At 45.5% G+C, this 23,397-nt stretch overlaps 2 protein-coding genes and 1 pseudogene across 2 annotated transcripts in view; 2 read left to right on the top strand and 1 right to left on the bottom strand.

Moving 5' to 3' along the window:
• Positions 1-6,514: 6,514 nt before the first annotated feature.
• LOC129149214 (small nucleolar RNA SNORA48) lies at positions 6,515-6,659 on the bottom strand (annotated as a pseudogene).
• Positions 6,660-13,330: 6,671 nt separating this feature from the next.
• LOC103283883 (mitochondrial import inner membrane translocase subunit TIM14-like) lies at positions 13,331-13,681 on the top strand. Its single transcript, XM_028141268.2, has 2 exons — positions 13,331-13,415; positions 13,485-13,681. Exons 1-2 carry the CDS (start codon positions 13,331-13,333, stop codon positions 13,679-13,681), a joined length of 282 nt encoding a protein of 93 aa, XP_027997069.2.
• An 8,708-nt stretch (positions 13,682-22,389) lies between these two features.
• The window catches only part of SNW1 (SNW domain containing 1), a 42,115-nt gene continuing 41,107 nt past the window's right edge, over positions 22,390-23,397 (top strand). Inside the window, exon 1 of the mRNA XM_008138779.3 lies at positions 22,390-22,569. Coding sequence (XP_008137001.1) covers positions 22,556-22,569 — 14 coding nt within the window. The 5' untranslated portion in view covers positions 22,390-22,555. The remainder of the gene's footprint in view (positions 22,570-23,397) is intronic.

The following is a 23,397-nucleotide window of genomic DNA, read 5'->3' on the forward strand; positions in this document are numbered from 1 at the left end:
GAGCAACCAAATCCATAAAGGGAAGCGACTAACTTACTTCAGAACCTGCCAGAGTCCCAGTTGTGTTACTGGGGCAACAAGGCCTGGGGTTGGTAAACTGAGGTTTTCATGCAGGATGCTGTATATTTTGTACCAAAAGTGGCCCATCTGGGAGAAAGCATCACATAGTAGCCAACCAGAGGAAAAGCAGAAACCAAAGTGCAAGGTTCTTCCTTAAGGCAAGGAGAAAAAGCTCCTGCAGAGAAAATAATAAAGGAACTGTATTCTATGTGGGAGACAAGCCTGAGGCCTGTGGTAAGGGAAGCAGGGAAGCCGAATTGGGTTCCAGCAGGGTCTCAAAGGTGAGAAAAACCCTGCAGCGGTTGCATCCATAGAAGTAGCAGCAGAAGGAAGTATAAACTGGAGACCAGGAAGCTTGTGTTAGCACCTGCTCAGGACAGAGAATGTCCTAGCAGGACAAAGGCAGTCAACCCCAGACTTCAGGCTGAAGGTCAGGGTTCTGCTATCCCACAGGGCCATTTTCAGCTTTATTGAGCTATTATTGACAAACCCTTAAGTTTTCTTAACTGCCATAAGGGAGAGGGAAAAAAATCCTTGTGAAATAGCAGCTGATATATCTCAATGAGGAATAAAAAGCATATAAATTCATAACCAGAATTCTAAATCAATATATCTATTTTACATACATTTATATGCAAATAAATGCATATGTATGCTATCATTTATCAAGTACTTATTATTTAAATGCTTTAAATATATTTTCTTATATAATCCTCATGAGGTATGACATAGATACCTTTATTATCCCCATTTTATAATTGAGCAAACTGAGGCACAGAGAGTTAAGTAACTTGTCCAAGATCGCTCCATAAGGGCAGAGCTGGTATTCTACCCCATGATTCTGACATGGGCATTCTGGATTGGGCAGCCCAGATTCTGGACTAGGCAGCCCACTCCGATCATAGATGTATTTAGAGAGGGAATCATTTGAGGCAAGTATCTGGGACCAAAGTAAACTATGCCCTGAGGTCTTTGAGCAATTTCAACAGGAAATAGGCAAGCTGGCTCAGCAGTAATCTTTTATTATCAACCATTTATTGGCCACACCTCTTAAATTAAGAGGTGTAATGGACTGGAAGTTGGGCGAGCTGGGTTCCAATCCTGCCTATGCTACTACTAATGAGCTGCCAGCCTTGAACCCTTGACCTATCAGTCATTTTCCCTCCCTGGACCTCACGATCCTCTTTTGCAAAGTAAAGGGCCTTTGTGGACAGAACTCAAAGGGCCTTTCCAACTCTCATATTCCATGATTCTTTTAGTCTGTAAGCAGTGTCCTACCTCGGATGGACTGACATGGAGTAATCCCTTCTGCTGAGTATCCTCTCTATCCTCCCCAAGTGCTCTGCCCTACGCCCCAGGATGCTGACTGGCACTGCTTGCTTCCCCAAAGCTGTCTATGACCAGGAAACAGGTAAGGTGAAGGAGAGAAAAGTCTAGATGTTTGTTCACACACAGACACACACACACACACACACACACACACACACACACACCTGCATAATCTGCCCTTCCTATCTGCATTGTAACAGTAGCTGGGTTCCTCTCCTGCCACAGCTCCTGTCGGGGTACCGCTGCCCTAGCCTCAGTTCTTGCTGGGCTCAGGAACACACATGGTGCCCCTTTAGGCCTAGGGGTGGCAATGGCTTCCTTTTAGTGCCCAGCTGCTTCCCCACCCCCTTGTTGTTCCCTTAAATGCCCAAACCTCTTCCACACACTCCATTCATTCAACACTGCATTGAAACCCTATCTATTTCCTGTAGGACCCTGACTGCCATACCCCTGTAATGGTGAGGTGGCTTTCCTTCTTGTAATTGCTACCATGATATTGAAAAATCTCTCCTCCTGTCATGAAACAACATGGGAATCCCAGACCTCCAGCAGAGAACCTAGAAATAGGTAATTTCTGGGTGAGGGAGCAGGATTCCCCAAACCTCCCATAGTGGTGGGAGCATCAACACCAATGTTCTATTAATCAAAGTCTATACAAGCTCTCAAGCTCTCTTGAGAGAGACCACATGGAGTCAGAGAGACTTGGGTTTTGATCCTGGCTCCAATTCACTGGGTTTAAATCCTAGGTCAGCTACTTACTGGCTGTGAGACCTTCTTGTGCCTTAGATTCCTCATCTGTAAAATGAAGATAATAGTATGTGCCTCTCAGGCTAGCTGCAAGGATTGATTAAAACAACCTAAGCGAAGGCTAGTACATACTAGCCTGGCACATACTAAATAGATGCTCAGTAAATGTTCATCTCCTCCCTCTCTATTAGACAACTAGGAGGAAGAAAGAGGAAGCCATGAAAACAATTAGGTAAGGTAAATTTTCTCCAGAAATACCATACCACCTCCTTCAGTTTTCCAATGAAAGAGCCAAGGGCTGGAATGGCAATGGACCAAAGCAGAGAAAAAGAAAAAAGAACAACTCATTGGAGTTTTTTGTGTTTTTTTGGTTTTTGTTGTGCGTGTGTGTGTGTGTGTGTGTGTGTGTGTGTGTGTGTGTGTGTGTGTTGTGTTGTTTTTTTTGTCAAAAAAAAAAGACAATGCTCAAACCCAACTGCAGCAAGCAATTAGGGAACAATAGCTAAATACTTTCTATAATTAGAGTGAGAAACCATCACAAGTGATCAGAGTGCCTTTGTCTGCAATGACCCTTTACACCCAACGGTCTTGGCTCATGTGAGATGGAGAGAGGGGATCTTTGTGTCTTTTTTAGTTTTCTTGATAAATTAAATCTCACAACTCCCTTCTATTGCCAGGAAAAGAGGGCAGAGGAGGCATTGAGCACCCTCTCATCAGAAAAGAAAAGCAATTGGAAGTGTGACTCATGTTAGCAGCTAATTTGATACTGAAAAAAGGAAAGGGTCTTATGGTTTCCCCTGAGAGCTACTGACAGACACCCGAGTCCTACTCTGCTTATAGGGCAGGTGTGGGAGAGGGGAAGCATTTCTGTAACAAGAGGTGGCACATAGGCTTTGTCATCCACCTATCATACCTCTTTTGCTAAAATCTGAAGAGCAAATCCTTATCTTTAACCATGGATATGCTAGCCAAAAGCAAAGGAGAAACGATTCCCACAAACAGTGCTAGAGAATTGCTCTCTTGGTCTTCCCAGAAGGACCAAGCTAGCTTCCTGGCCTTGAATCCACTGTGTCTGCCCAGGCACTATTCTTCCAGGGCCCCAGGTTCCAATTTTGGGTCATCCTTTTCATTCTTCTCAGTCCCTCATTGCTAATTAACTCAGCCTATTACACTTGGGTCTATATACCCTTCCCATCTTTCCCTTTCTCCCCATTCCTATCACCACAAACACTGTCAAGCTCCCCAGACATTTATGCCTAGACTTTTCCACAGACTTCCATCCAGCCCCCTTCCTCCAGAACACACCCCCTCAAATACATCCCACAAAGAGCCACCTAAAACATCACATCCACAATGCCGTTCTCTATATGGTGAGTTTGGTACAAGTGCCCTTGGTGGTACACTGGATACTTTTAGGTGGTGAGGTACACACAGTTAGTGTCCTGCCCCAGTCCCCATTAGCAGGCCAGTACCCCCACCACTCAACGTGAGTGGTGGCTACTGACAGCTCACAGCTGCCCTATTCTCCGGAAAATTGACTGTCTCATCAAGAAATGTCTGGATAGCCCTAACCAGTTTGGCTCAGTGGATAGAGCATCGGCCTGTGGACTCAAGGGTCCCAGGTTCGATTCCGGTCAAGGGCATGTACCTTGGTTGCGGGCACATCCCCAGTAGGGGGTGTGCCAGAGGCAGCTGATTGATGTTTCTCTCTCGTCGATGTTTCTAACTCTCTCTCCTTCTCCCTTCCTCTCTGTAAAAAATCAATAAAATATATTTTTTCTTAAAAAGAAAAGAAATAAATGTCTGGATAGTCACACTCTCCCCCATTCCCACATTATGCTTTCAGGAATATATTCTGTTTCTTGAACACATGGATGTTACAAACTGTTTCTTTGGGAGAAAACCAGGTCACTCTTGGAAAATTGAGAACACCTGCAATTCAGTTCCATGAGAGGACATGGAGACCTAGTTGTGTCTGTGACTAGAAGGAACAGTTATTGGATGTCTACTATGTTCCAAGTACTGAGCCACTATTGAGCACCAGGCCTTGTTTTGAGGATACTAATACTAGTATAAATAAGAAGATACTCCTGCTCTGCTAAGAAATCCATAGTCTGGTGGTAGACACAGATAATTTTTTTTAAGTTTATAATTAATTTTAAAGTGTTATCCTATATAATAAAAGGGCAATATGCAAATTGACCCTAATGGCGGAACGACCAGGGGATGACACTTAACGCAGGAGCTGCCCACTGGTGGTCAGCGCGCTCTCACAGTGGGAGCTCCACTCAGCTGGAAGCTGGGCGCATGGTTGGCAAGCTCAGTGGAATGGCGGGAGCCTCTCCCACCTCCTCTGCAGCACTAAGGATGTCTGATTGCTGCTTAGGCCCGCTCCCTGTGGGCCTAAGTTGGACATCCCCTGAGGGGTCCTGGGTTGCCAGAGGGATGTCTGAGCCCCCCGCCCCCGAGTGTACAAATTTTTGTGAACTGAGCCTCTAGTATAGATATGTGTGTACAGTAATACTGGTGGGGGTGGTGGTGGAGAATCTCCATAATGAAGTTCATGTTCCAGCAGCTGGGTTCAATGTGGTCTCTCCCACTCACTAGCTGAGAGACCCCAGGCAAGTCACTGATGGTATCTGCTGGCAAAGATAGAGAGAGAAAGAGAGAGAGAGAGAGAGAGAGAACAATTGAAATGCCCTTTAGAAGTCTGGAAGGATATCTACACTAATAAAAGAGTAATATGCAAATTAACCATCACTCCGCTATACCCCACAGCCAATCAGGGCACTATGCAAATTACACCAGCAAAGATGGCGGCCCCCACGCGCTGCCCCGCCCCCATCGCGCAAGTCCCGCCGCCCGTGCCTCCTGTCGGCCCAATCGGTCTCGCCGCGGGACTCACAAGTCCTGCTGCCCGCGCCTCCCGCCATTCCCATAGGCGGGTGGCCAGAGCCAAGGCCTGGGTCCCCAGTGCTGGAGGAAAACTGGTGCCTGTGGAAAATTGGTGCTGGCAGCCAGGTGAAGGAAGGTCTATTGCACGAATCTTTGTGCAACGGGCCTCTAGTACATCAACATAATGGGCATTGTCTCTGGGTAATAGGATTGCAGGTGGTTTTATTTTGTTCTATTTGCTTTTCTATTTTTAAAAAATTTTCTGCCCTTCCTATCTTTAAAAAATGGTTTTTTTTGAAACCAGAGAAAGAGAATCACTAAATTTTCTTATCTTAATGTGGTGTAATTCTCAGAACTATGCTCCAAGTTCCACTCTTCTGAGGCATATCCCTTCCTCCCCATGCTTTGTCTCTGTATATCTATCTGGCAGTGTACTTCAAAGGGTAGTTGATAGGACCACCTTCTTCAAAATCACTTGGAAGTCTTATTAAAATACAAATTCTGATCCCAAATTCAGAGTCGGGGTGGGAGGAGGGGGGAAGAAATCTGTATTTTGACAAGTTCCCTAAATGATTCTTTTCTGTACCATAAGCCTGAGAACCACTGTTAAGGTGAATGGAGCATTCTATTTACATTAATTCTCTAGGTAACTAGGACTTAGCTACTTGTATACCTTTTTTTTTTTTTAATTTTTACACATCTTTGTAAAGTAAGTTTACCAAACAGTGTGTTTTCTTGGTGACTGGAGGTCATATCCATGATATGGAGTGGGCATTCCTATTGAGTTATATGGAACTATTAGGGGCCCGGTGAACGAAATTCGTGCACTGGGAGTGTCTCCTCAGCCCAGCCTGCCCCCTCTCACATACTGGGAGCCCTCAGGGGATGTCCTACTGATGGCTTAGGCCCGCTCCCCATAAGGAGTCTGGCCTCCCTTTGTGAGAGACAACCAGGCTGACCAGGGAAAGGCACCAGCCCCATCACCCCGCTGCTGGAGCCACTGCCAGTCACCACAGCCACCAAGGTGTTTTCATCAACATGGACTCCAGTCCCTTCACCAAGAAAAAATGACAACTTTCTTTAGGCATTTTCAAGATGTGTCTTTCATAGAATATGACATTTCTTTTTTTTTTTTTTATCCTCACCTGAGTATATGTTTCCATTGACTTTTAGAGAACGTGAAAGAGAAAGGGAAAGACAGAGAGAAACATCAAAGTGAGAGGAATACTTACATTGGTTGCCTCCTGCATGAGCCCTGACCTGGGCCCCAGCCAGGGAGGAGCCTGCAACTTAGGTACATGCCCTTGATCAGAATCTAACCTGGACTCTGCGGTTGGCAAACCTAGGCATTATCTACTGAGCCAAACCATGTAGGGCAGGTTATGACATTTCTTAGCCCTTCAGCAGCGGACCTTCATTTTTTTCCCCAGGAGTGTGGTGGAAAAGCCCTAGATCACCTTTTTGGATTCTTTTTTTTTTTTTTTTATGTGCCTCAGGCATGAAACAGCTCTGGCCACCGACACAGGCATCAAGCTAGGATGAACTAAGGACTGTACATCTGTTTTGCCCCTGATTGATATAAGAGCAACATCACCAATCAGATGTCTCCTTGCCCATTGCCAGGGGGTCCTTTTTGGATTCTTATACCTAAGTTACTAAGAATATTATCAGTGGCATACAGGGAGCTTAGCCAATGAGCGGTCAGAAAAGGTATTTCCTCTGTAGTTCACACCTATCTCCTGTGATCTCCGGCTCCGCCCCTGCCAAGGCCTAAAGCCTCCAGCCCTTGGCAGGGGAACCCCAGCTGGCTTGATCGCCAGGCTCTGCCCCTAGCCAAGGCCTCAAGCCTCTGTTTGAAGCTCGGGCCCTGGGCAGGGACCCCCAACTGGCTCCTATCGCCCTGCTCCACCCACAGGCTTGGGCTCTGGACAGGGACCCCCAGCTGGCTCTGATCACCTGGCTCTGCCACAGCGGCCAAGGCTGCAAGCCTCTGGCCGAGGCTTGGGCCCTGGGCAGGGACCCCCAGCTGGCTCCAATCGCCCGCAGGGGACCCCAGCTGGCTCCACTTGCCTGGCTCCACCCATGGCCAAGGCCTAAAGCCTCTGTTTGAGGCTCAGGCCCTGGGCAGGGACCCCCAGCTGGCTCCGATCCCCTGCAGGGACCCCCAGCTGGCACAATCACCCGGCTTCACCCACAGCCAAGGCCTAAAGCCTCTGTTTGAGGCTCGGGCCCTGGGCAGGGACCCCCAGCTGGCTCTGATAGCCTACAGGGGACCCCAGCTGGCTCTGATCTTCCCCTCTGATTTTTGGCTCCAATCGCCCAGTTCCAACCATGGCCGCTCTCCGAGGCTGCAGCCATCTTGGTTGGGTGTATTTGCATATTCGCTTTCTGATTGGCTGGTGGGCATGGTTGGTGGGCGTGGGTTGTGAGTGTAGCGGGGTGATGATTTGCATATTACTGTTTTATTAGATAGGATGTCCTCTAAAAGGATCCCGGACTATGACACTTTTATAGTTTATCTTTTACTTTTATTCACCATCCAGTGTCTGTTATTCGTTTTATTTTATTTTATTTCATTTTAATCTTTTTTTCACTGTTCCCCCTGCCCCTGCCTCTTGGGAGCGTCTTGCACTCTCTCCCTCTGTGCTCCTCTGCTCCTCTTTCCCCTCCACCACCACTCCACCCAGGTCAGAGAGCACACCCTCCCCCACCCTCTGCCACTCAAGGCCCACTACTGTTATTCCTTTTATAAAACATCATTTATTTACTACATCTTAACACACAGGTTGTCCCACTAAAAGAAAATGGGGATATTTAGAAAAATGAGTCATTCCAGCCCTGGCCAGTTTGGCTCAGTGAATAGAGCATTGGCCTGTGGACTCAAGGATCCAGGGTTCGATTCCAGTCAAGGGCAGGTACCTTGGTTGCAGGCACATCCCCAGTGAAGGCTGGACAGGCGGCAGCTGATTGATGTTTCTCTCTCATCGATGTTTCTGACTCTCTATCCCTCTCTCTTCCTCTCTGTAAAAAATCAATAAAATATATTTAAAAAAAGAAACAAAGAGCACTTAATCATAATAGAAATGATTCATAAGTCTGCTTACTTAGGAATTAAAATGTTCTATTCATCAAAAGATACTTGCTGTAGACCAGGCATCCTCAAATTACGGCCCACGGGCCACATGCGAGTGTTTTTGCCATTTTGTTTTTTTACTTCAAAATAAGATATGTGCAGTGTGCATAGGAATTTGTTCATAGTTTTTTTTAAACTATAGTCCGGCCCTCCAATGGTCTGAGGGACAGTGAACTGGCCCCCCGTTTAAAAAGTTTGAGGATTCCTGCTGTAGACCAAGGACTGATTTCCAAACCACACAAATTGCTCAAATAAACAACATAAAGACATCTAACAGAGTAAGAAATGAACAAGATACTTGAACAGGAACTTCACAAAAGATGACGTGACTCGGAGGTTGAGTGTCTACACAGGAACTAAGAGGTCACTGGTTCAATCCCAGTCAGGGCACATGCCCAGGTTTCTGGCTCCATCCCCAGTGTGGGGAAGCGAATCAATGATTCTCTCTCATCATTGATGTTCCTATCTCTCTCTCCTGCCTTCCTCTCTGAAATCAATAGGAAAAAATAAAATAAAATAAATAAAATAAAATAAATATAATATATATATATAAAATAAAAAGTGTTCCCCTCATTAGTAATCAAGAAAAAGCAAATTAAAATTGATGCCACCATTACATACCAGATGTAAAGTGTTACAAGATGAGCATATCAAGTGTGGGGGAGTATAAACTGAATCAACTGCTCTGGAAAATCGTTTGGCTTTATCTGGAAACTAGTGACCTGGGGCATGGATTCGTGCACATTGAAAGGAAATTAATTAGAAGGTGGCAGGCGGGGCAGGACTGGGCAAGACAGGCCAGACACACCCTGAAGCCAACCTCTCGTAGTACTTCCCCTGCATCTGTGGAGTGAGCAGGGTCCCTCTGGCAGGTGGGGTCCCTTGGCCTGTCCTGCAGACATCCCCCGAGGAGCCTGGGCATGCAAGAAGTCACTGTGCCAAGTTGCTATCATACAGTGTGTGGAATGCAAACACAAGTGTGTGGTAAACCAGATTCGGGGCCCACGGTGCCCCAGCAACAACACAACCCACAGCCAAAGGTGGAATCATGCAGCCCCAGGAGGAATTGGGTTCCCTCCTCTATGGATTCGGGGTACATCACCCGAGAACCACCACCGCCAAGTCACTACAGCTTGGCAGCTCCTGCGCTAAGCATCTGTCCCCTGATGGTCAGTGCGCATCATAGCAACCCATCAGACAGCAGGAGGGACACTAGCCTTTTATCTGTAGAAAGATCCACATACCTGTAGTCCACCCCTAATGTATACAGAAAGTGCAGAAATATTCAAAACCATATTAATTAATAGAATAATCCCAAATTGGAAAGTTTAAATGTTCATCAACAGCAGAACAGATCAAGTCTTGGACAAATTAGCCATTACCCTCTGCAATAAAAATAAGTAAATAATATCTAATACTTATAGAGCACTTATTATATGCTAAATACTCTTCTAGGTTTTTAATATACAATCATCACAAATACTAATACAGATTTTACTATATATGTACTATACTAGGTACTGTTCTAAGCAGGCTTAATATAGTCATTTTTGTCTTCACACTTACCCTATGAAGAGGTAGAATTACTATCCCCAATTTTCAAATGGGAAGAAATTGAGGTCAATTAGTTAGCTAACTTGCTCAAGATCACAGAACTAGTTAGTTGTAAAGTTGAGAGCCTGCCTTCATGGAGCAAAATCACTATACATGGGTCTAAGACAGAACCTTAAGAAAAACAAGCAGATAAGGAGTTAAGGCTGTGGAATTAAAGAACACAGAGAGAGGGGGAGGTAGAGAGGGGGAGCCGGGGGGGGGGGGAGGCGCGGAGGGGAAGAGCAGGAGCACGAAAGTCCATTGTGGCTTGCAGTCATCTCAGAGGGAGGCTTAAGAAACTTGGAGCAGCCCTCACCGGTTTGGCTCAGTAGATAAGAGGATTGCCCTGCAGACTGAAGGGTTCCAGGTTTGATTCCGGTCAAGAGCATGTACCTTGGTTTCGGGCACATCCCCAGTGCGGGGAGGGGGTGGGTGGTGGTGGTGCAGGAGGCAGCTAATCAATGTTTCTAACTCTCTATCCCTCCCCCTTCCTCTGTAAAAAATAATTTTTTAAAAAAGAAACTTGAAGCAGACATTTGTGTTTTTTTTTTTTTTTTAATTGATGTTTTACAGAGAGGAAGAGAGAGGGATAGAGAGTTAGAAACATCGATGAGAGAGAAACATCGATCAGCTGCCTCTTGCACACCCCCTACTGGGGATGTGCCTGCAACCAAGGTACATGCCCTTGCCCGGAATCGTACCTGGGACCCTTGAGTCCGAAGGCCGACGCTTTATCCACTGAGCCAAACCGGTTTCGGCCAGACATTTGTTTTTAATAACAGCTTTATTGAGATATAATTCACATACTATAAAATCCATTTTAAAATGTACAATTCAGTGGTTTTTATTATATTCAGAGTTGTACAATCTAACAATTACCACTATCTAATTTTAGGATCTTATCTTTTTATTTCTTTTTAAAAAGACGTGCTCAGCCCTAGCTGGTTTGGCGCAGTGGATAGAGCCTGGACCTGCGGATTGGAAGGTCTAAGGTTTGGTTCTACCTCACTTGCTGGCTGCTACCCAGCCTGGCCCTGGTCCGGGCTTGGGCAGGAGGCAACCAATTGATGTGTTTCTCTCACATCAATATTTCTGTGTTTCCCTCTCTCTTCCACTCTCTCTAAAAATCAATAGGAAAATAGCCGAAACCGGTTTGGCTCAGTGGGTAGAGCTTCGGCCTGCGGACTGAAGGGTCCCTGGGTTCGATTCCGGTCAAGGGCATGTACCTTGGTTGCGGGCGCACCCCCAGTGGGGGATGTGCAGGAGGCAGCTGATCGATATTTCTCTCTCATTGATGTTTCTAATTCTCTATCCCTCTCCCTTCCTCTCTGTAAAAAAATCAATAAAATATATATATTTTTTTAAATCAATAGGAAAATATCCTCGGGTGAGTATTAAAAAAAAAAAAACAGAGGGAGGGAGGGGGGAAAAAAGAGAAGTGGGGGGGGAAGGTGGGTAATCTGGTCAGAAGGTCAAATCTTCAAAGTGAAGGTTGCTCCTCCCAAGGATACGGACTGACTGTTCTTGATCTCGAGCATCTCCAGGAAGGCCTGTGGGGAAGGTGCCTCCACATTCTGGAAGGTGTCCTGGACTCTGCTGTACAGGATGAAGCATTTCAGGTCCATACAGAGGAACCCGAAGTGGTTCTCATCGAACAGGAAGACGATTCCAGGGAAGTCCTGGCGGTGGGTGAAGCCATAGAAGGTAACAATGTCCAAGCCATAGAAACACATCCTGTAGGATCGGGGGTAGTTCTGGTCTCTTGACCGCACGCCCTCAGGCAGAACAAAGCTGTGGGCAGGCTGCTCCTCCAAAGCTGCAGCCCTGGACTCCCCGACGCTGGGCTGGGCAGGGCTCTGCCAGCCACGGCCCTCGCTGTCCTCAGGCCTGTCTTCTTCCTCTTCCTCTTCCTCCTGCTGCTCCTGGATCACCTCCCGGTATCGTTCAGTCTCCCAATTTTTAAATATCTGCAACTAGTTCTGGACATTTCGTGCCTGCTAGTGGTGGCCATATTGCTTTTCTGTTTTTTTTTTTTTTAAATTTCTTTATTGATTAAGGTGTCACATATTTGTCATCATCCCCCCATTCCCATCCCACCCCTCTCCCCACGCATGCCCCAATCCACTGTTGAACTTAACCATTGGATAAGCTTATATGCATGCATACAGGTCCTTTGGTTGAACTCTCACCCTCCCCCCACCCTCCCCCACCCTCCCCTATCTTCCCTCTGAGGCCCGATAGTCCGATCGATGCCTCCTTGCTTCTGGTTCTGTTCTTGTTCCTCAGTCTATGTTGTTCATCATTTCCCCTAGATGAGCGAGATCATATGTCACTAGATATATACTAAGAAGAACTGAATGTGAGACGAGCAATAATAGTTATGCTGACAGGCAAATGAATCAATCTGTAGCGAGCTTCCCCCTGGACCAACAGTTCTTTTGATACCCAATTTCAATGTCCAGTAGTTCCTTATGTGTACATGTCAGCACTGACCCCTCAGCTCTGGATGGTGGACAAATGGTGGTAATGGAGGTCCGACTCCCTCTGGTTTGGTCTCGGCCGAACCCAGGGGCACGGCGTCACCCGGACTAAGGGGCACGTGGCCTCACCCATACCCAAGGGGCGCGTGGTCTCACCCGGGCCTGGGACCCAGCCTCACCCGGATGGATCCAGGGGCGCACGGCCTCACCCGGACCCAGGATCTGGCTTCACCCGTACCCAGGGACGCTTGGCCTCTCCCAGACCCAGGGGCACGTGGCCTCACCCGGGCTTAGTTGCACAAGGCCTCATCTGGATCCAGGGACACATGGTCTCTCCCGGACCCAGGGACGCTTGGCCTCTCCCAGACCCAGGGCCACTTGGGCTCACCCGGGCCTAGATGCACGAGGCCTCACCCGGATCCAGGGACACATGGTCTCACCCGGACCCAGGGACGCTTGGCCTCTCCCAGACCCAGGGGCACGTGGCCTCACCCGGGCCTAGGTGCACGAGGCCTCACCCGGCTCCAGGGACACATGGTCGCACCCGGACCCAGGGACGCTTGGCCTCTCCCAGACCCAGGGCCACTTGTGCTCACCCGGGCCTAGGTGCATGCGACCTCACCCGGATCCAGAGACACATGGTCTCACCCAGACCCAGGGACGCTTGGCCTCTCAGACCCAAGGGCACATGACCTCACCCAGGCCTAGGTGCACGAGGTCTCACCCGGATCCAGGGACACATGGTCTTGCCTGGACCCAGGGGTTTGTGGGCTCTCCCAGACCCAGGGGCGCTTGGCCTCGCCCGGGCACGGGATCCAGCGTCATCTGGGTCCAGGGGCACATGGCCTCACCCGGACCCGGAGTCCGGCCTCACCTGGACCCAGGGGCATGTGGCCTCACCTAGACCCAGGGACGTGAGGCCTCACTTATACCCAGAGGCGTGTGACCACACCCGAGCCCAGAGGCGCGCAACCCCACATATTGCTTTTCTGTAGAGGCGTGGCAGCTGCGGCTTATTGCTGGGTTGAACCACACTCTCAGTGGAAGCAGGGGAGCAGAGCTGGAGCCAGGGCCAGACAGTGTAGCAGTTGGAATGACCATTGCTGCTGCAGGATTTGCAAGCTGTTATATTTTGCAAGACATGAAGCACATGGAGCCTCAAGCAAATACGTCTTTCAGTCTACCAAAATCTGCAAGACTTACTAAACATTTTTGCTAATTCTTTGCTGCCTGTATATGAAGCCTAGAACTACGGTTGAAGAGGGCCTTCAGTGGTGGCTGTTCCAGGGGTGGCCATTACAAAATGACAAAACAGGAAGCAACATTAATACTAGATATAAGCTCTACTACCAATAAAGGAAAAAGAAGAGACGCTCATCGACAAATTATGCTTTTAAATCACTCATACAAGGAAGCATCTCCTTGTGTAGCAGCCAAAAAATAAAGCTAAAGATTTACTAGAAAGAAGGAAAAAAAAAAGATTTACTAGAAGTTCAAGTTAAAAAATGAAGTAAATGTAACAATGAGTTTTAAGTTATTAGTTTATGTATATCAGTATCAGCTTTTTATAATAAAATGCCCAATTCTACAAATTTTTAGAAATGATTTAGCACAAAGTAAATCAAAGCCTTGGTATCCATTTCTTATTTAAATTTGAAGATGTTAAATCAGATTATAGAATATTTGGAGATTAATGCTCACAGTTATGGATACATACATACCACTTGAATAGAAATACCGTTCATTCTCATTTAGCAAATAATTTGGTACTTACTTTAAGACAAAGTGAACATGGCAGTCCCTGCTCTCAAGGAATCCCAATCTAATGGGAACTGATAAACTGGTGATTAAAATACAATGTGATAAATATTCAAATAAACAAATGTCTAAAACCTAATCCCCGCTGGAGCCTTGTGTTTCAAATCCCCTTAAGGTTAGAGCCAAACTGGCTAGGGCAATATGAAAGATTTTATTTTATTAAATATATTTTATTGATTTTTTACAGAGATTAATGATAGAGAATTAGAAACATTGATTAGCTGCCTCTTGCACACCCCCTACTGGGGATGTGCCCACAACCAAGGTACATGCCCTTGACCAGAATCGAACCCGGGACCCTTCAGTCCACAGGCTGATGCTCTATCCACTGAGCCAAACCGGTTTCAGCAGATTTTAATAAGTCAAACCTAAACAGTACTCCTGAGACATAAAATTGTAAAGATATCAGCTTTCTAAGTTAGTTTATGATCAAGTCAATGACAATATTTTTACAGACTTTTAAAAAATAACTCAAAATAATTCTAAAGCTCATTTGGGAAAAAATTAATGAAGGGATACTAGATTATATTTTATTCACTTATTCAATATATTTTGCATCTTACTTGACTTTACCTTTTATAGCTTTATTAAGATATATTTCACAGTCCATAAACTTCAACTTTTCAAAGTGGTTTTTAGTATATTCTCAGAGTTGTGCCATGATCAGCACTATATAATTTTCCAACACTCTTAAAAGAAACCCTGTACCCACCTAGCAGTCATTTATCTTTTCCATCCCTCACCCACACCTAACCTAGTTTCAGGCAACTATTAATCTACTTCTTGTCTCTATGGATTTGTCTATTCTGGAAATTTTATATAAATGGAATTATGCAATAGCTGGTCTTTTTTAAAACTTAATTTTTTATTGTTTAAGGCAGTGATGGGCAACCTTTTGAGCTTGGTGTGTCAAACTTGGCCAAAAAACTGAGCATAACTCGGGTAGTGTGTCACTTTGAGGAAAAACCAGTAATCCTATCTAATAAAAAAGGAATATACTAATTGACCCTCACACCATCGCAAAGATGGCAGCGCCCACAGCCAATAAGGAGGGAATATGCTAATTGACTGCCACACCCTCAAAGATGGCAGTGCCCACAGCCAAAAGATGGTGGCGCCCAGTCCCGGTAGCCGCACTGGGGTGGCAGGCGCTGGCCGAGGCGTAGGCAAGACTTGGATGTCAGCTGCTCAGCCGCCCAGGGACACCCGAGGCTCAGGGAACCAGGGCAGGCCAACGCTTGCACTGCCGGCAGTGGCAGCAGCAGAGGTGTGAAGGGGGCGTCACCTTCCCCTGATCACCGGGTTGCCTCCTGCCCCTGAGAGCTCCCGGACTGTGAGAGGGAGCAGGCTGGGCTGAAGGACCCCCCTCCAGTGCATGAATTTTCATGCATCGGGCCTCTAGTCTTATATAATAAAACGATAATATACAAATTGACCCTCAGGCCCTCACAAGATGGCTGCCTCAGATCAGGTCAGCAGGGGGGATAGTGAGGAACGACCAAACGACTGAACAAGCAGGCTGTGTGGGGAGACCACGCCGGCAAGGGGGGCGTGAGGGGCGATCAGGCCAGTGGCGGGGGAGGGGCAGTTAGGGGCAACCAGGCAGGCAGGCAGGTGAGCAATTAGGAGCCAGCGGTCCAGGATTGTGAGAGGGATGTCTGACTGCTGGTTTAGGCCCGATCTTCAGAGATTATTTTGAAGATTGTAAATAGGTGAAGATACATGTCTAAACCAGAGGTTGGCAAACAGCCTATATAATAAAAGGGTAATATGCAAATTGACCCTCACACCCTCTCAAGATCCGAGAGGTCCCGGATTGGAGAGGGTGCAGGCTGGGCTGGGGGGATTCCCCCCGCTCCCCCTGCATGAATTTCATGCACCGGGCCTCTAGTAGAAACAGACATGTTGCTTTCACTTTTTTTTTTTAAAGATTGTAAAGGCAAATGAAAGACTTCTAATAAGGAGGAACAGTGAGGTGGGTCAGTACCATTTTTCACCAGAGAATAAATTTAAATAAAGCAGCAGCCCTGGCTAGTGTAGCTTAATTGGTGGAGCATCGTCTATGTTCCAAAAGGTAGCTGGTTCGATTCCCTATCAGGGCACATGCCCAGGTTGTGGGGCTCAATCCCCAATAGGGAGCTTGCAGGAGGCAGCCAATCGATTGTTTCTTTCTCACATTGATGTTTCTCTCTCTCTTTCTCTAAGATCAATAAAAGCATAATAAATAAATGGGTAATAAATAAATAAAGCAGCAATAACTAAAGCATAATGGCATCAGAGCATAAAATACTGACATTACAATAAATAAAGACATATAATCATACAGGAGAAAAGAATGTTAGTTGGGCCAAAACCGGTTTGGCTCAGTGGATAGAGCGTCAGCCTGTGGACTGAAGGGTCCCAGGTTCGATTCCGGTCAAGGGGATGTACCTTGGTTGTGGGCACATCCCCAGTAGGGGATGTGCAGGAGGCAGCTGATTGATGTTTCTCTCTATCTCTCTCCCTTCCTCTCTCTAAAAAAATCAATAAAATATATTTTTTTAAAAATGATACACTGCTGAACAACTAATAAATAAAAAAAGAAACCAAAAGGGAAATTAAAAATATATATATTAAAAATAATAAAATAAAAAAGAATGTTAGTTGGAAGGTACCCTAGAAATAAAATTGAGTATAATTGCCTTACTTTGTGCTACAAAATCTGAAGTTCAAGAAGCTTAATAAATGTTGTTAAGGCCAATTAAATTAAGGCCAGAAAATAATTACTTTTTGAATGTTTACTCTATACTGGCTTGTTCTAATCACTTTACATGATTAATTCATTTAATTATCCCAACAACTTTGTGGGACTAGATTATACTTACTTTACCCTTTATTTATTTATTTATTTTTTGGCCAGTGAGAAAACTGAGGGAAAAGTTAAGTGACTTGCTCAGGATGCACACTTAGTAGATGAGGGTGCTGGGAAGGGAAGCCAGGAACACTGGCTCTGGAATGTGTGTGTAAAATTACTCCACCCTACTACTACGGTTATAGGCAGTTAGACAGACATAAGCAGAGCAAGGACCATGGGCCAGGTACAGAAACTTACCAGGGCAGAAAGCCCCAGATGCCTAACAAGGGGCAAAACTGGCAAAATAAGCACCTCATCCCAAGGGTAACTTTCCTCCCATTAGCATGTCGATGGTCATGCAATTTAGACCTCCTGACCTTTTTCTCCCTAAAGATAACATCTAGGCCTCAGTTATATTTCAGCTCCAAACCACAAAAAAAGCAGCAAAACCAGACAAGTAACCCATGGCTGCCTTAGGACCAGCTGCATTGACTAATGACCGCCTGCCCTGATGCCAACCAGTCAGTGGAGATCATGACCTTGAAAGAGCACACCTGGAAAGCTGATGAATATTCTATTGAGACCCTCCCCTGACACTCCCCCTCCCCTAAGATTCCCACGCAAAAGAGAGAGATAAATACCCTCAACACAAAGGACCTCAGTCTCCCCCAGGGGAGCATGCATGCGCCGTTTCCTTTTCCCCTTCTTCCCACTAAAGAAGCTCACAAGACTTGCAACCAGGAGAGCAGTGGTCAGTGGCAGCTTGTCCTGGGTTAAACTCCTGAACCTGTCTCCAAAGCCCCTTTTCTCTGACTTCTCAGTGAGCCAAAGCAGCTCCTCCTAGTCTCTCCTGTTGCTTCTTCTATGCCCTTCCTTGTTTCACTGGCCTAAGTGTGTTTTTGCTGCAGCCAATAAATTCTTGCTTGCTTTGTTGCATTTTGTCTCTTGATTGAAATATTTCCTTCAAGAAGATAAGAACAGAGGTCTTGTGCCTCCCAGTAACACTACTACTAAAATTCACTTGTGGGTACAGAGCCACAACTAGTTAGGATTCAAGTTATACCCCAGGCTCTTTGAGGGCAAATTCCACCCTCTTTCTGGATTACTAAAAGTAGAATCAGTAGATTGCTACTTGCAACATGGAGCAGCACCAATTCTGGCCTACACTGGGCTCTCTATTTATGAGCAAGCAGCTGCTAACTGTGGTAATGAGGGATGAATGCTGTAAGGAAGACCCCACCCCCACAAACATGAATAAAGTACTTAGCCTTGGGGTAAAATATCATCTTACTTTTGCAGTAGATTTGCTTTCTTACTTATGTTTTGCTAAGATTGCTATTAAAGTCAGTTGCTATTCTCTATATGCCCCAAGGACAGTGAGGGACCAGGACTGGTAGAAATGCTTCACATGGATGTGCCTCTGTGAAAAATGAGAGTGGATTTTAAAAGCTCTTCTCCAGCGAGGGAGCAAGAAATTGAGAACCTACTTGAAAAAATAATGACAGATAACTTCCCTTACCTGGTGAAAGAAACAGACAAACACGTCCAGGAAGCACAGAGAAACACAAACAAGAGGAACACAAAGAGGCCTACATCAAGACACATCATAATTAAAATGCCAAAAGTTAAAGACAAAGAGGGAATCTTAAAACTGCAAGAGAAAGTCAGTTAGTTACCTATAAGGGAGCACCCATATGACTGTCAGCTTATTTCTCAACAGAAAATTTGCAGGCGAGAAGGGAGTGGCAAGAAATATTCGAAGTGATGATAAACAAGGATCTACAACAAAGATTATTCTGTCCAGAAAAAGCTATCAATTTGAATTGAAGATCAGATAAAGAGCTTCACAGACAAAAAAAAGGTAAATGAGTTCATCACCACCAAACCAGTATTACATGAAATGTTTAAGGGTGTTCTTGAAGAAGAAGAAGCAGGAGGAAGAGGAGGAGGAGGAGGAGGAGGAGGAGGAGGAGGAGGAGGAGGAGGAGGAGGAGGGAGATCAAGAAGAGGAACAATAAAATGGCAATAAATACATATTTATAAACAATTGAATCTAAAAATCAAAATAGACGAACAAGCAAAACAGAAACAGACTCATGGATAAGAGAACATTTTGACAGTTGCCAGATTTTGGGGGGTGGGGGGAGTGGGTAAAAAAAGTGAAGGGGTTTAGAAGCACAAATGAGTAATAACCCATGGACACAGACAATAGACAGGTGAAGGCCTGGGACGGGGTAAGGGGAGATGGGTAGAGGGGAGCAAAGTGGGGGAAATAGGAGACATCTGTAATACTCTCAACAATAAAATTAATTTTAAAAATAATAAAAGCTCTGCATATAAGCATAACCATGGACACAAACAGTAGGCGGATAAGGGCATGTGCTGGGAAAGTGGGAATGACTGGGGAGAGATCAATGGGGGGAAAAAGAGACATATGTAATACTTTAAACAATAAAGAATCAAAAATAAATAAAAGCCCCTTTTCACCTTTTTCTTTCAATCCTCCATTCCAGGTCTTGGTCTGTATCTGACTGATTTCTCATGTTAATTATTTTAACCTTGTCCTCAGTGGCCTTTTTTGTCTCTCATCACCATAGAAACCCATCTGTCTTAAGAATCATCTTTCATGCCAGTTTCTTGGACCCAGTTAAGTCCTCCTTCAGCTTCAAAATACCTGCTGAATTAAATCTAAGCTCCTTAATCTTGGCTTCTGGGATCTTATCTAATTTGCTCCTCTTTTATTCTCTTTTTAGAAATAATAAGCTCCTGGAGCAGAATTAAGGCAGATCACTGTCAACCATAATATTAACTGTGATAACTAGTATATTTACATAGTATTTTAGAGTTGATTGTCATAATCATGCTTTGATATATATATCAAGCAGTTAACAGGATAAGCATTTAGTTTGATAAAATTGAAGCCAAAGAAGTTAAGTGTCTAGTCCTTGATAGCAAAGCTTATTACGAAGCTACTGGAGGCCTGATGCATGAAATTCGTACACAGGGCAGGGCAGGGGCGGGAATCCCTTAGCCCAGCCTGCACCCTCTCAATCCGGGACCCTTCAGACATCCCTCTGGCAATCCTCACTGCTAGCCTGACTGCCTGCCTGATTCCCCAAACTGCTCGCCTGCCTGCCTGATCACCCCTAACTGCCTCTGCTTCGGCCCCCACCACTGTGGCTTCATCCAGAATGATGTCTGGAAGGTTGTTCGGCTGCCAGGTCTAATTAGCATATTATACTTTTATTATTATAGATAGCTTGAATATGTATCTTCAGACTCCCAGATCATGCTTGTTACCCAACACAATGTGATCAACAATTCTGCACTTACCAAAAAAAAAAAAAAAAAGTATATTTTTCCTTTGGTTTATATCCTGTGGCAGGCAGGATTCTAAGATCTCTCCCAAGATCTCTTCCCTCCCCTCCCCACTACCTCCCGTTTATATGTCCTGCACAATCCCTGGGGATGTGAACATGATGGAATATCAGTCCCAAAACTGTGTTTATGTTACAGTAGTCTCCCCTTATCCACGGTTTTACATACACAATTATGCCATTAAATACCAAGATTTTCAGAAGAGATACACATAATATCAAAGTTAAGTAAAATCTGTGTAATCCTGAATCTGCAGTTTGGGAAATATTGGTATGAAAATATGATGCATTTTCTCAAAAAAAAAAAAAAGTGTGTGTGAATTTTTTAGCTCTGTCCACTGGAAAGTCTTACAAACAATAATCAATTCGGTAACATGATGAGCATTTGCAGCATCCAGATTGTTTCCTCTAAATATCACTTTCCCACTTAAAGGAGAACTCTTTGGAGGAGTGACTGATTGCAGGTCTGGGGCAGAAAAAAGTACTAGATGAGCCTAGAACAATCTTGTCACACCAGAAATGGAATCATCCCGGTGGGTGTAGAGGAGGTGCTTCTTCTGCTCAGACTAGTGTTTGGTTTGGGAAAATTCAAAGAGCGATACACTTAGAGTGTATGCACCTTTCTATGTGTGCTATACTGCAATTAAAAGTTTGTTTCTATTTCTTATCATAGAAAATTTCAAAAGTATGCAAAAATAGAACACTACAGTTAACATCCATGTCCCCATTATCCAGCTTCAACAGGGATCAAAATTCAAGGCTGTTCTCATTTCATCTATACTTCACCCACTTTCCTCTTTCCAATATTTTTGAAGCAGATGCCATTTATCCTATAACTTCATCAAAGATTATGTTTGACCCATAATCTATGTAAAACACTACCTAAAACACATACATTCATACATAAAAACATACATAAATAATACATGAGAGTCAATGGATTGTCATTGGCATCAATTCAACGCCAGCAGGAATCCCTAACTTGGGGTGCAGTGAAAAGGGAAATTATTCAGTGCAAGACAACTCAATTGTGATACAGCACCCCTATGCAACGAGCACAGCTGTGAGGCAGCCCTGGTGTTAGGCCCCTCTCACATTAGACTCATCAGTTCTGTTCCTTGTAGGTCTGCTTTGCCCTTTCTCTACTCCCAAGGTGAGCTGGCTTATATGGACAGAAGTCCCTGGATCTGGGCCCTGATTGGTCTGTCCTCATGCAAATGAGTACTCCAAATTCTTGAAGTTTGATTGGTCTGAAAGTCACTGTCCTGATTGGTCAGAATAGAGCCACTCTGGTTGGTCAGAACTGTGCAGCTCTGATTGGATGGGAGAAGCCTCAGACCTATTGGTTGAAATAGAATTCCAGAAACTCCTTTATAAGGGCTATCTCAGGGTCAAAAAACATCTCCCTGAAGTGTACTTTTGTGAGATCCCCCATGTAGAAATCGAGGCTAAAGTGGTTTCTTTATTTGTTTTTAAATTTGAGCCCAGTTAACCACTGGGAGCCCTTTTTAGTTGGGGTCTTCTTTCTCAGGTTCACAGTTCTAAAGATAACTTAATAAGGATTACACAATACCTCCTCAGGAGAATGGGGGAGGGGGGGTGTCTTGTGGTAAGGGATAAAATTTAAAGAAAAATTTGAGTGTAAATATTTTCAGAGTGTCCAAGAACTCTCCATTTGTTAATCTTATGATTTTCTACTGTTTTAAAACCCTTCATCCTAGCCAGTTTGTGTGAGTGGTTTGTCTCAGTGGATAGAGCATCAGCCTGCTGACTGAAAGGTCCCCGGTTCAATTCCGGATTGCAGGCCCTACCCCCAGGAGAGGGTGTGCAGGAGGCAGCTGATCAATGATTCTCACTCATCGTTGATATTTCTATCTTTCTCTTCTTATCCCTGCCTCTCTGAAATCAATAAAAAAATATTTTAAAAAATAAAAATAAAGCCCTTCATCCTTTAATATTGCTGTCTCAGGAAGGCACTTATATTTGGGACCCCTATAAGAGAAATGAGTAGGGAATAGAATAAAAGTTTGAAAGGACGCCTCTTAGGTAAGCTCTGTCATTTTACAGTAGATGAGTGAAGCATGTGCTTTTACATGAATCGCTTATCCCATAACAGCTTGGTCTGGGTAGAATAGAACCGAATGGTGTTCTTATTTCAAGAACTACAAATCCCATAACACCTTGCGGCTACTGCGCCTGCGTATTACGCGCTCCTTCCTTTTCCTAACTTGTCTTGGGGAAAGACCCGCCCCGCGGTGCTGTCGCGGGCGCTGAAAGCAAGCGGAAGAAGATGGCGCTCACCAGGTAGGTTCACAATTCCGGTCCTCAGTCAATACGGAAGGGTCTGGAAGTACCACTTTTTTCCGTTTTTCTGGCCACACTCTCCTAGCGGTGACTGGGCCCAGGGCACAGAACGACGTGGGCGGAGACCTCGGCCTGGCCCTCCGGCCGGCCCCCGGGGCGACTAGGCCTCGCCGAAGCTGGGGTCTTTCCTGAGTGGCTTCCCGGGTTGTTTGCCCCCTCGCTAGGGCCGAAAGCAGCGGCGTGATGGATAGTTCTCTGGCCTCAGCTGCCGAGGAGTCGCACTTGTTTTTCGCTTAAGCATTGGGGGGCGGGTGTGGAGAGCTCTCCCTTGAGTGCGCGGCTCGGTGGGCGCGATAGGGGTGTGGAGGGCAGTGGCTTATTTGTGTAGACGGAGTGAAGCGGGCAGGAGGCGACGTGCTGGACGGCCGATTGTCAGCTGAGGTCTCAACGGTCTGTCCCGAAACAAGGATTCCTGAACAGAAAAGGGAAACAAAAGGGGTCGGCATGGGCACTGAATAGAAAACGTAGCCACAGTAGTGGCCGCTGTCTTACCAATTCGCGCCGCTGCTCCGCACTTTAACTTTGGACCTTAGAGTTTCTTGCGTAGATAGAACCACTTCAGATTTTTGCTGCTCCTGGTTGCCTTGGTAACCGCATGTAAAGTGGCCCCTGCCTTTAAGACAAAGATGGCTTAAGTGGGAGATCCCGAGGAGTTACGTAACTCCTGCTAGTCCGCGACCTTGCTGCCGCCCCATCTAAGTAGAAAAACTTTCCGCGCGAACGTAGTAGGGAAAGTTGAGTGTCAAAGAGATGTTGGAAAGAAATCCC

The sequence above is a fragment of the Eptesicus fuscus genome, chromosome 5, assembly GCF_027574615.1.
Source record: "Eptesicus fuscus isolate TK198812 chromosome 5, DD_ASM_mEF_20220401, whole genome shotgun sequence".
NCBI lineage: Eukaryota > Metazoa > Chordata > Mammalia > Chiroptera > Vespertilionidae > Eptesicus > Eptesicus fuscus.

Coding starts and splice junctions, on each gene's coding strand:
- LOC103283883 (XM_028141268.2), top strand. CDS start 13,331: ATGACCATTGCTGCTGCAGGATTTGCAAGCTGTTATATTTTGCAAGAC. Junction 13,416..13,484: donor TCAAGCAAATACGTCTTTCA/GTCTACCAAAAT, acceptor TATGAAGCCTAG/AACTACGGTTGAAGAGGGCC.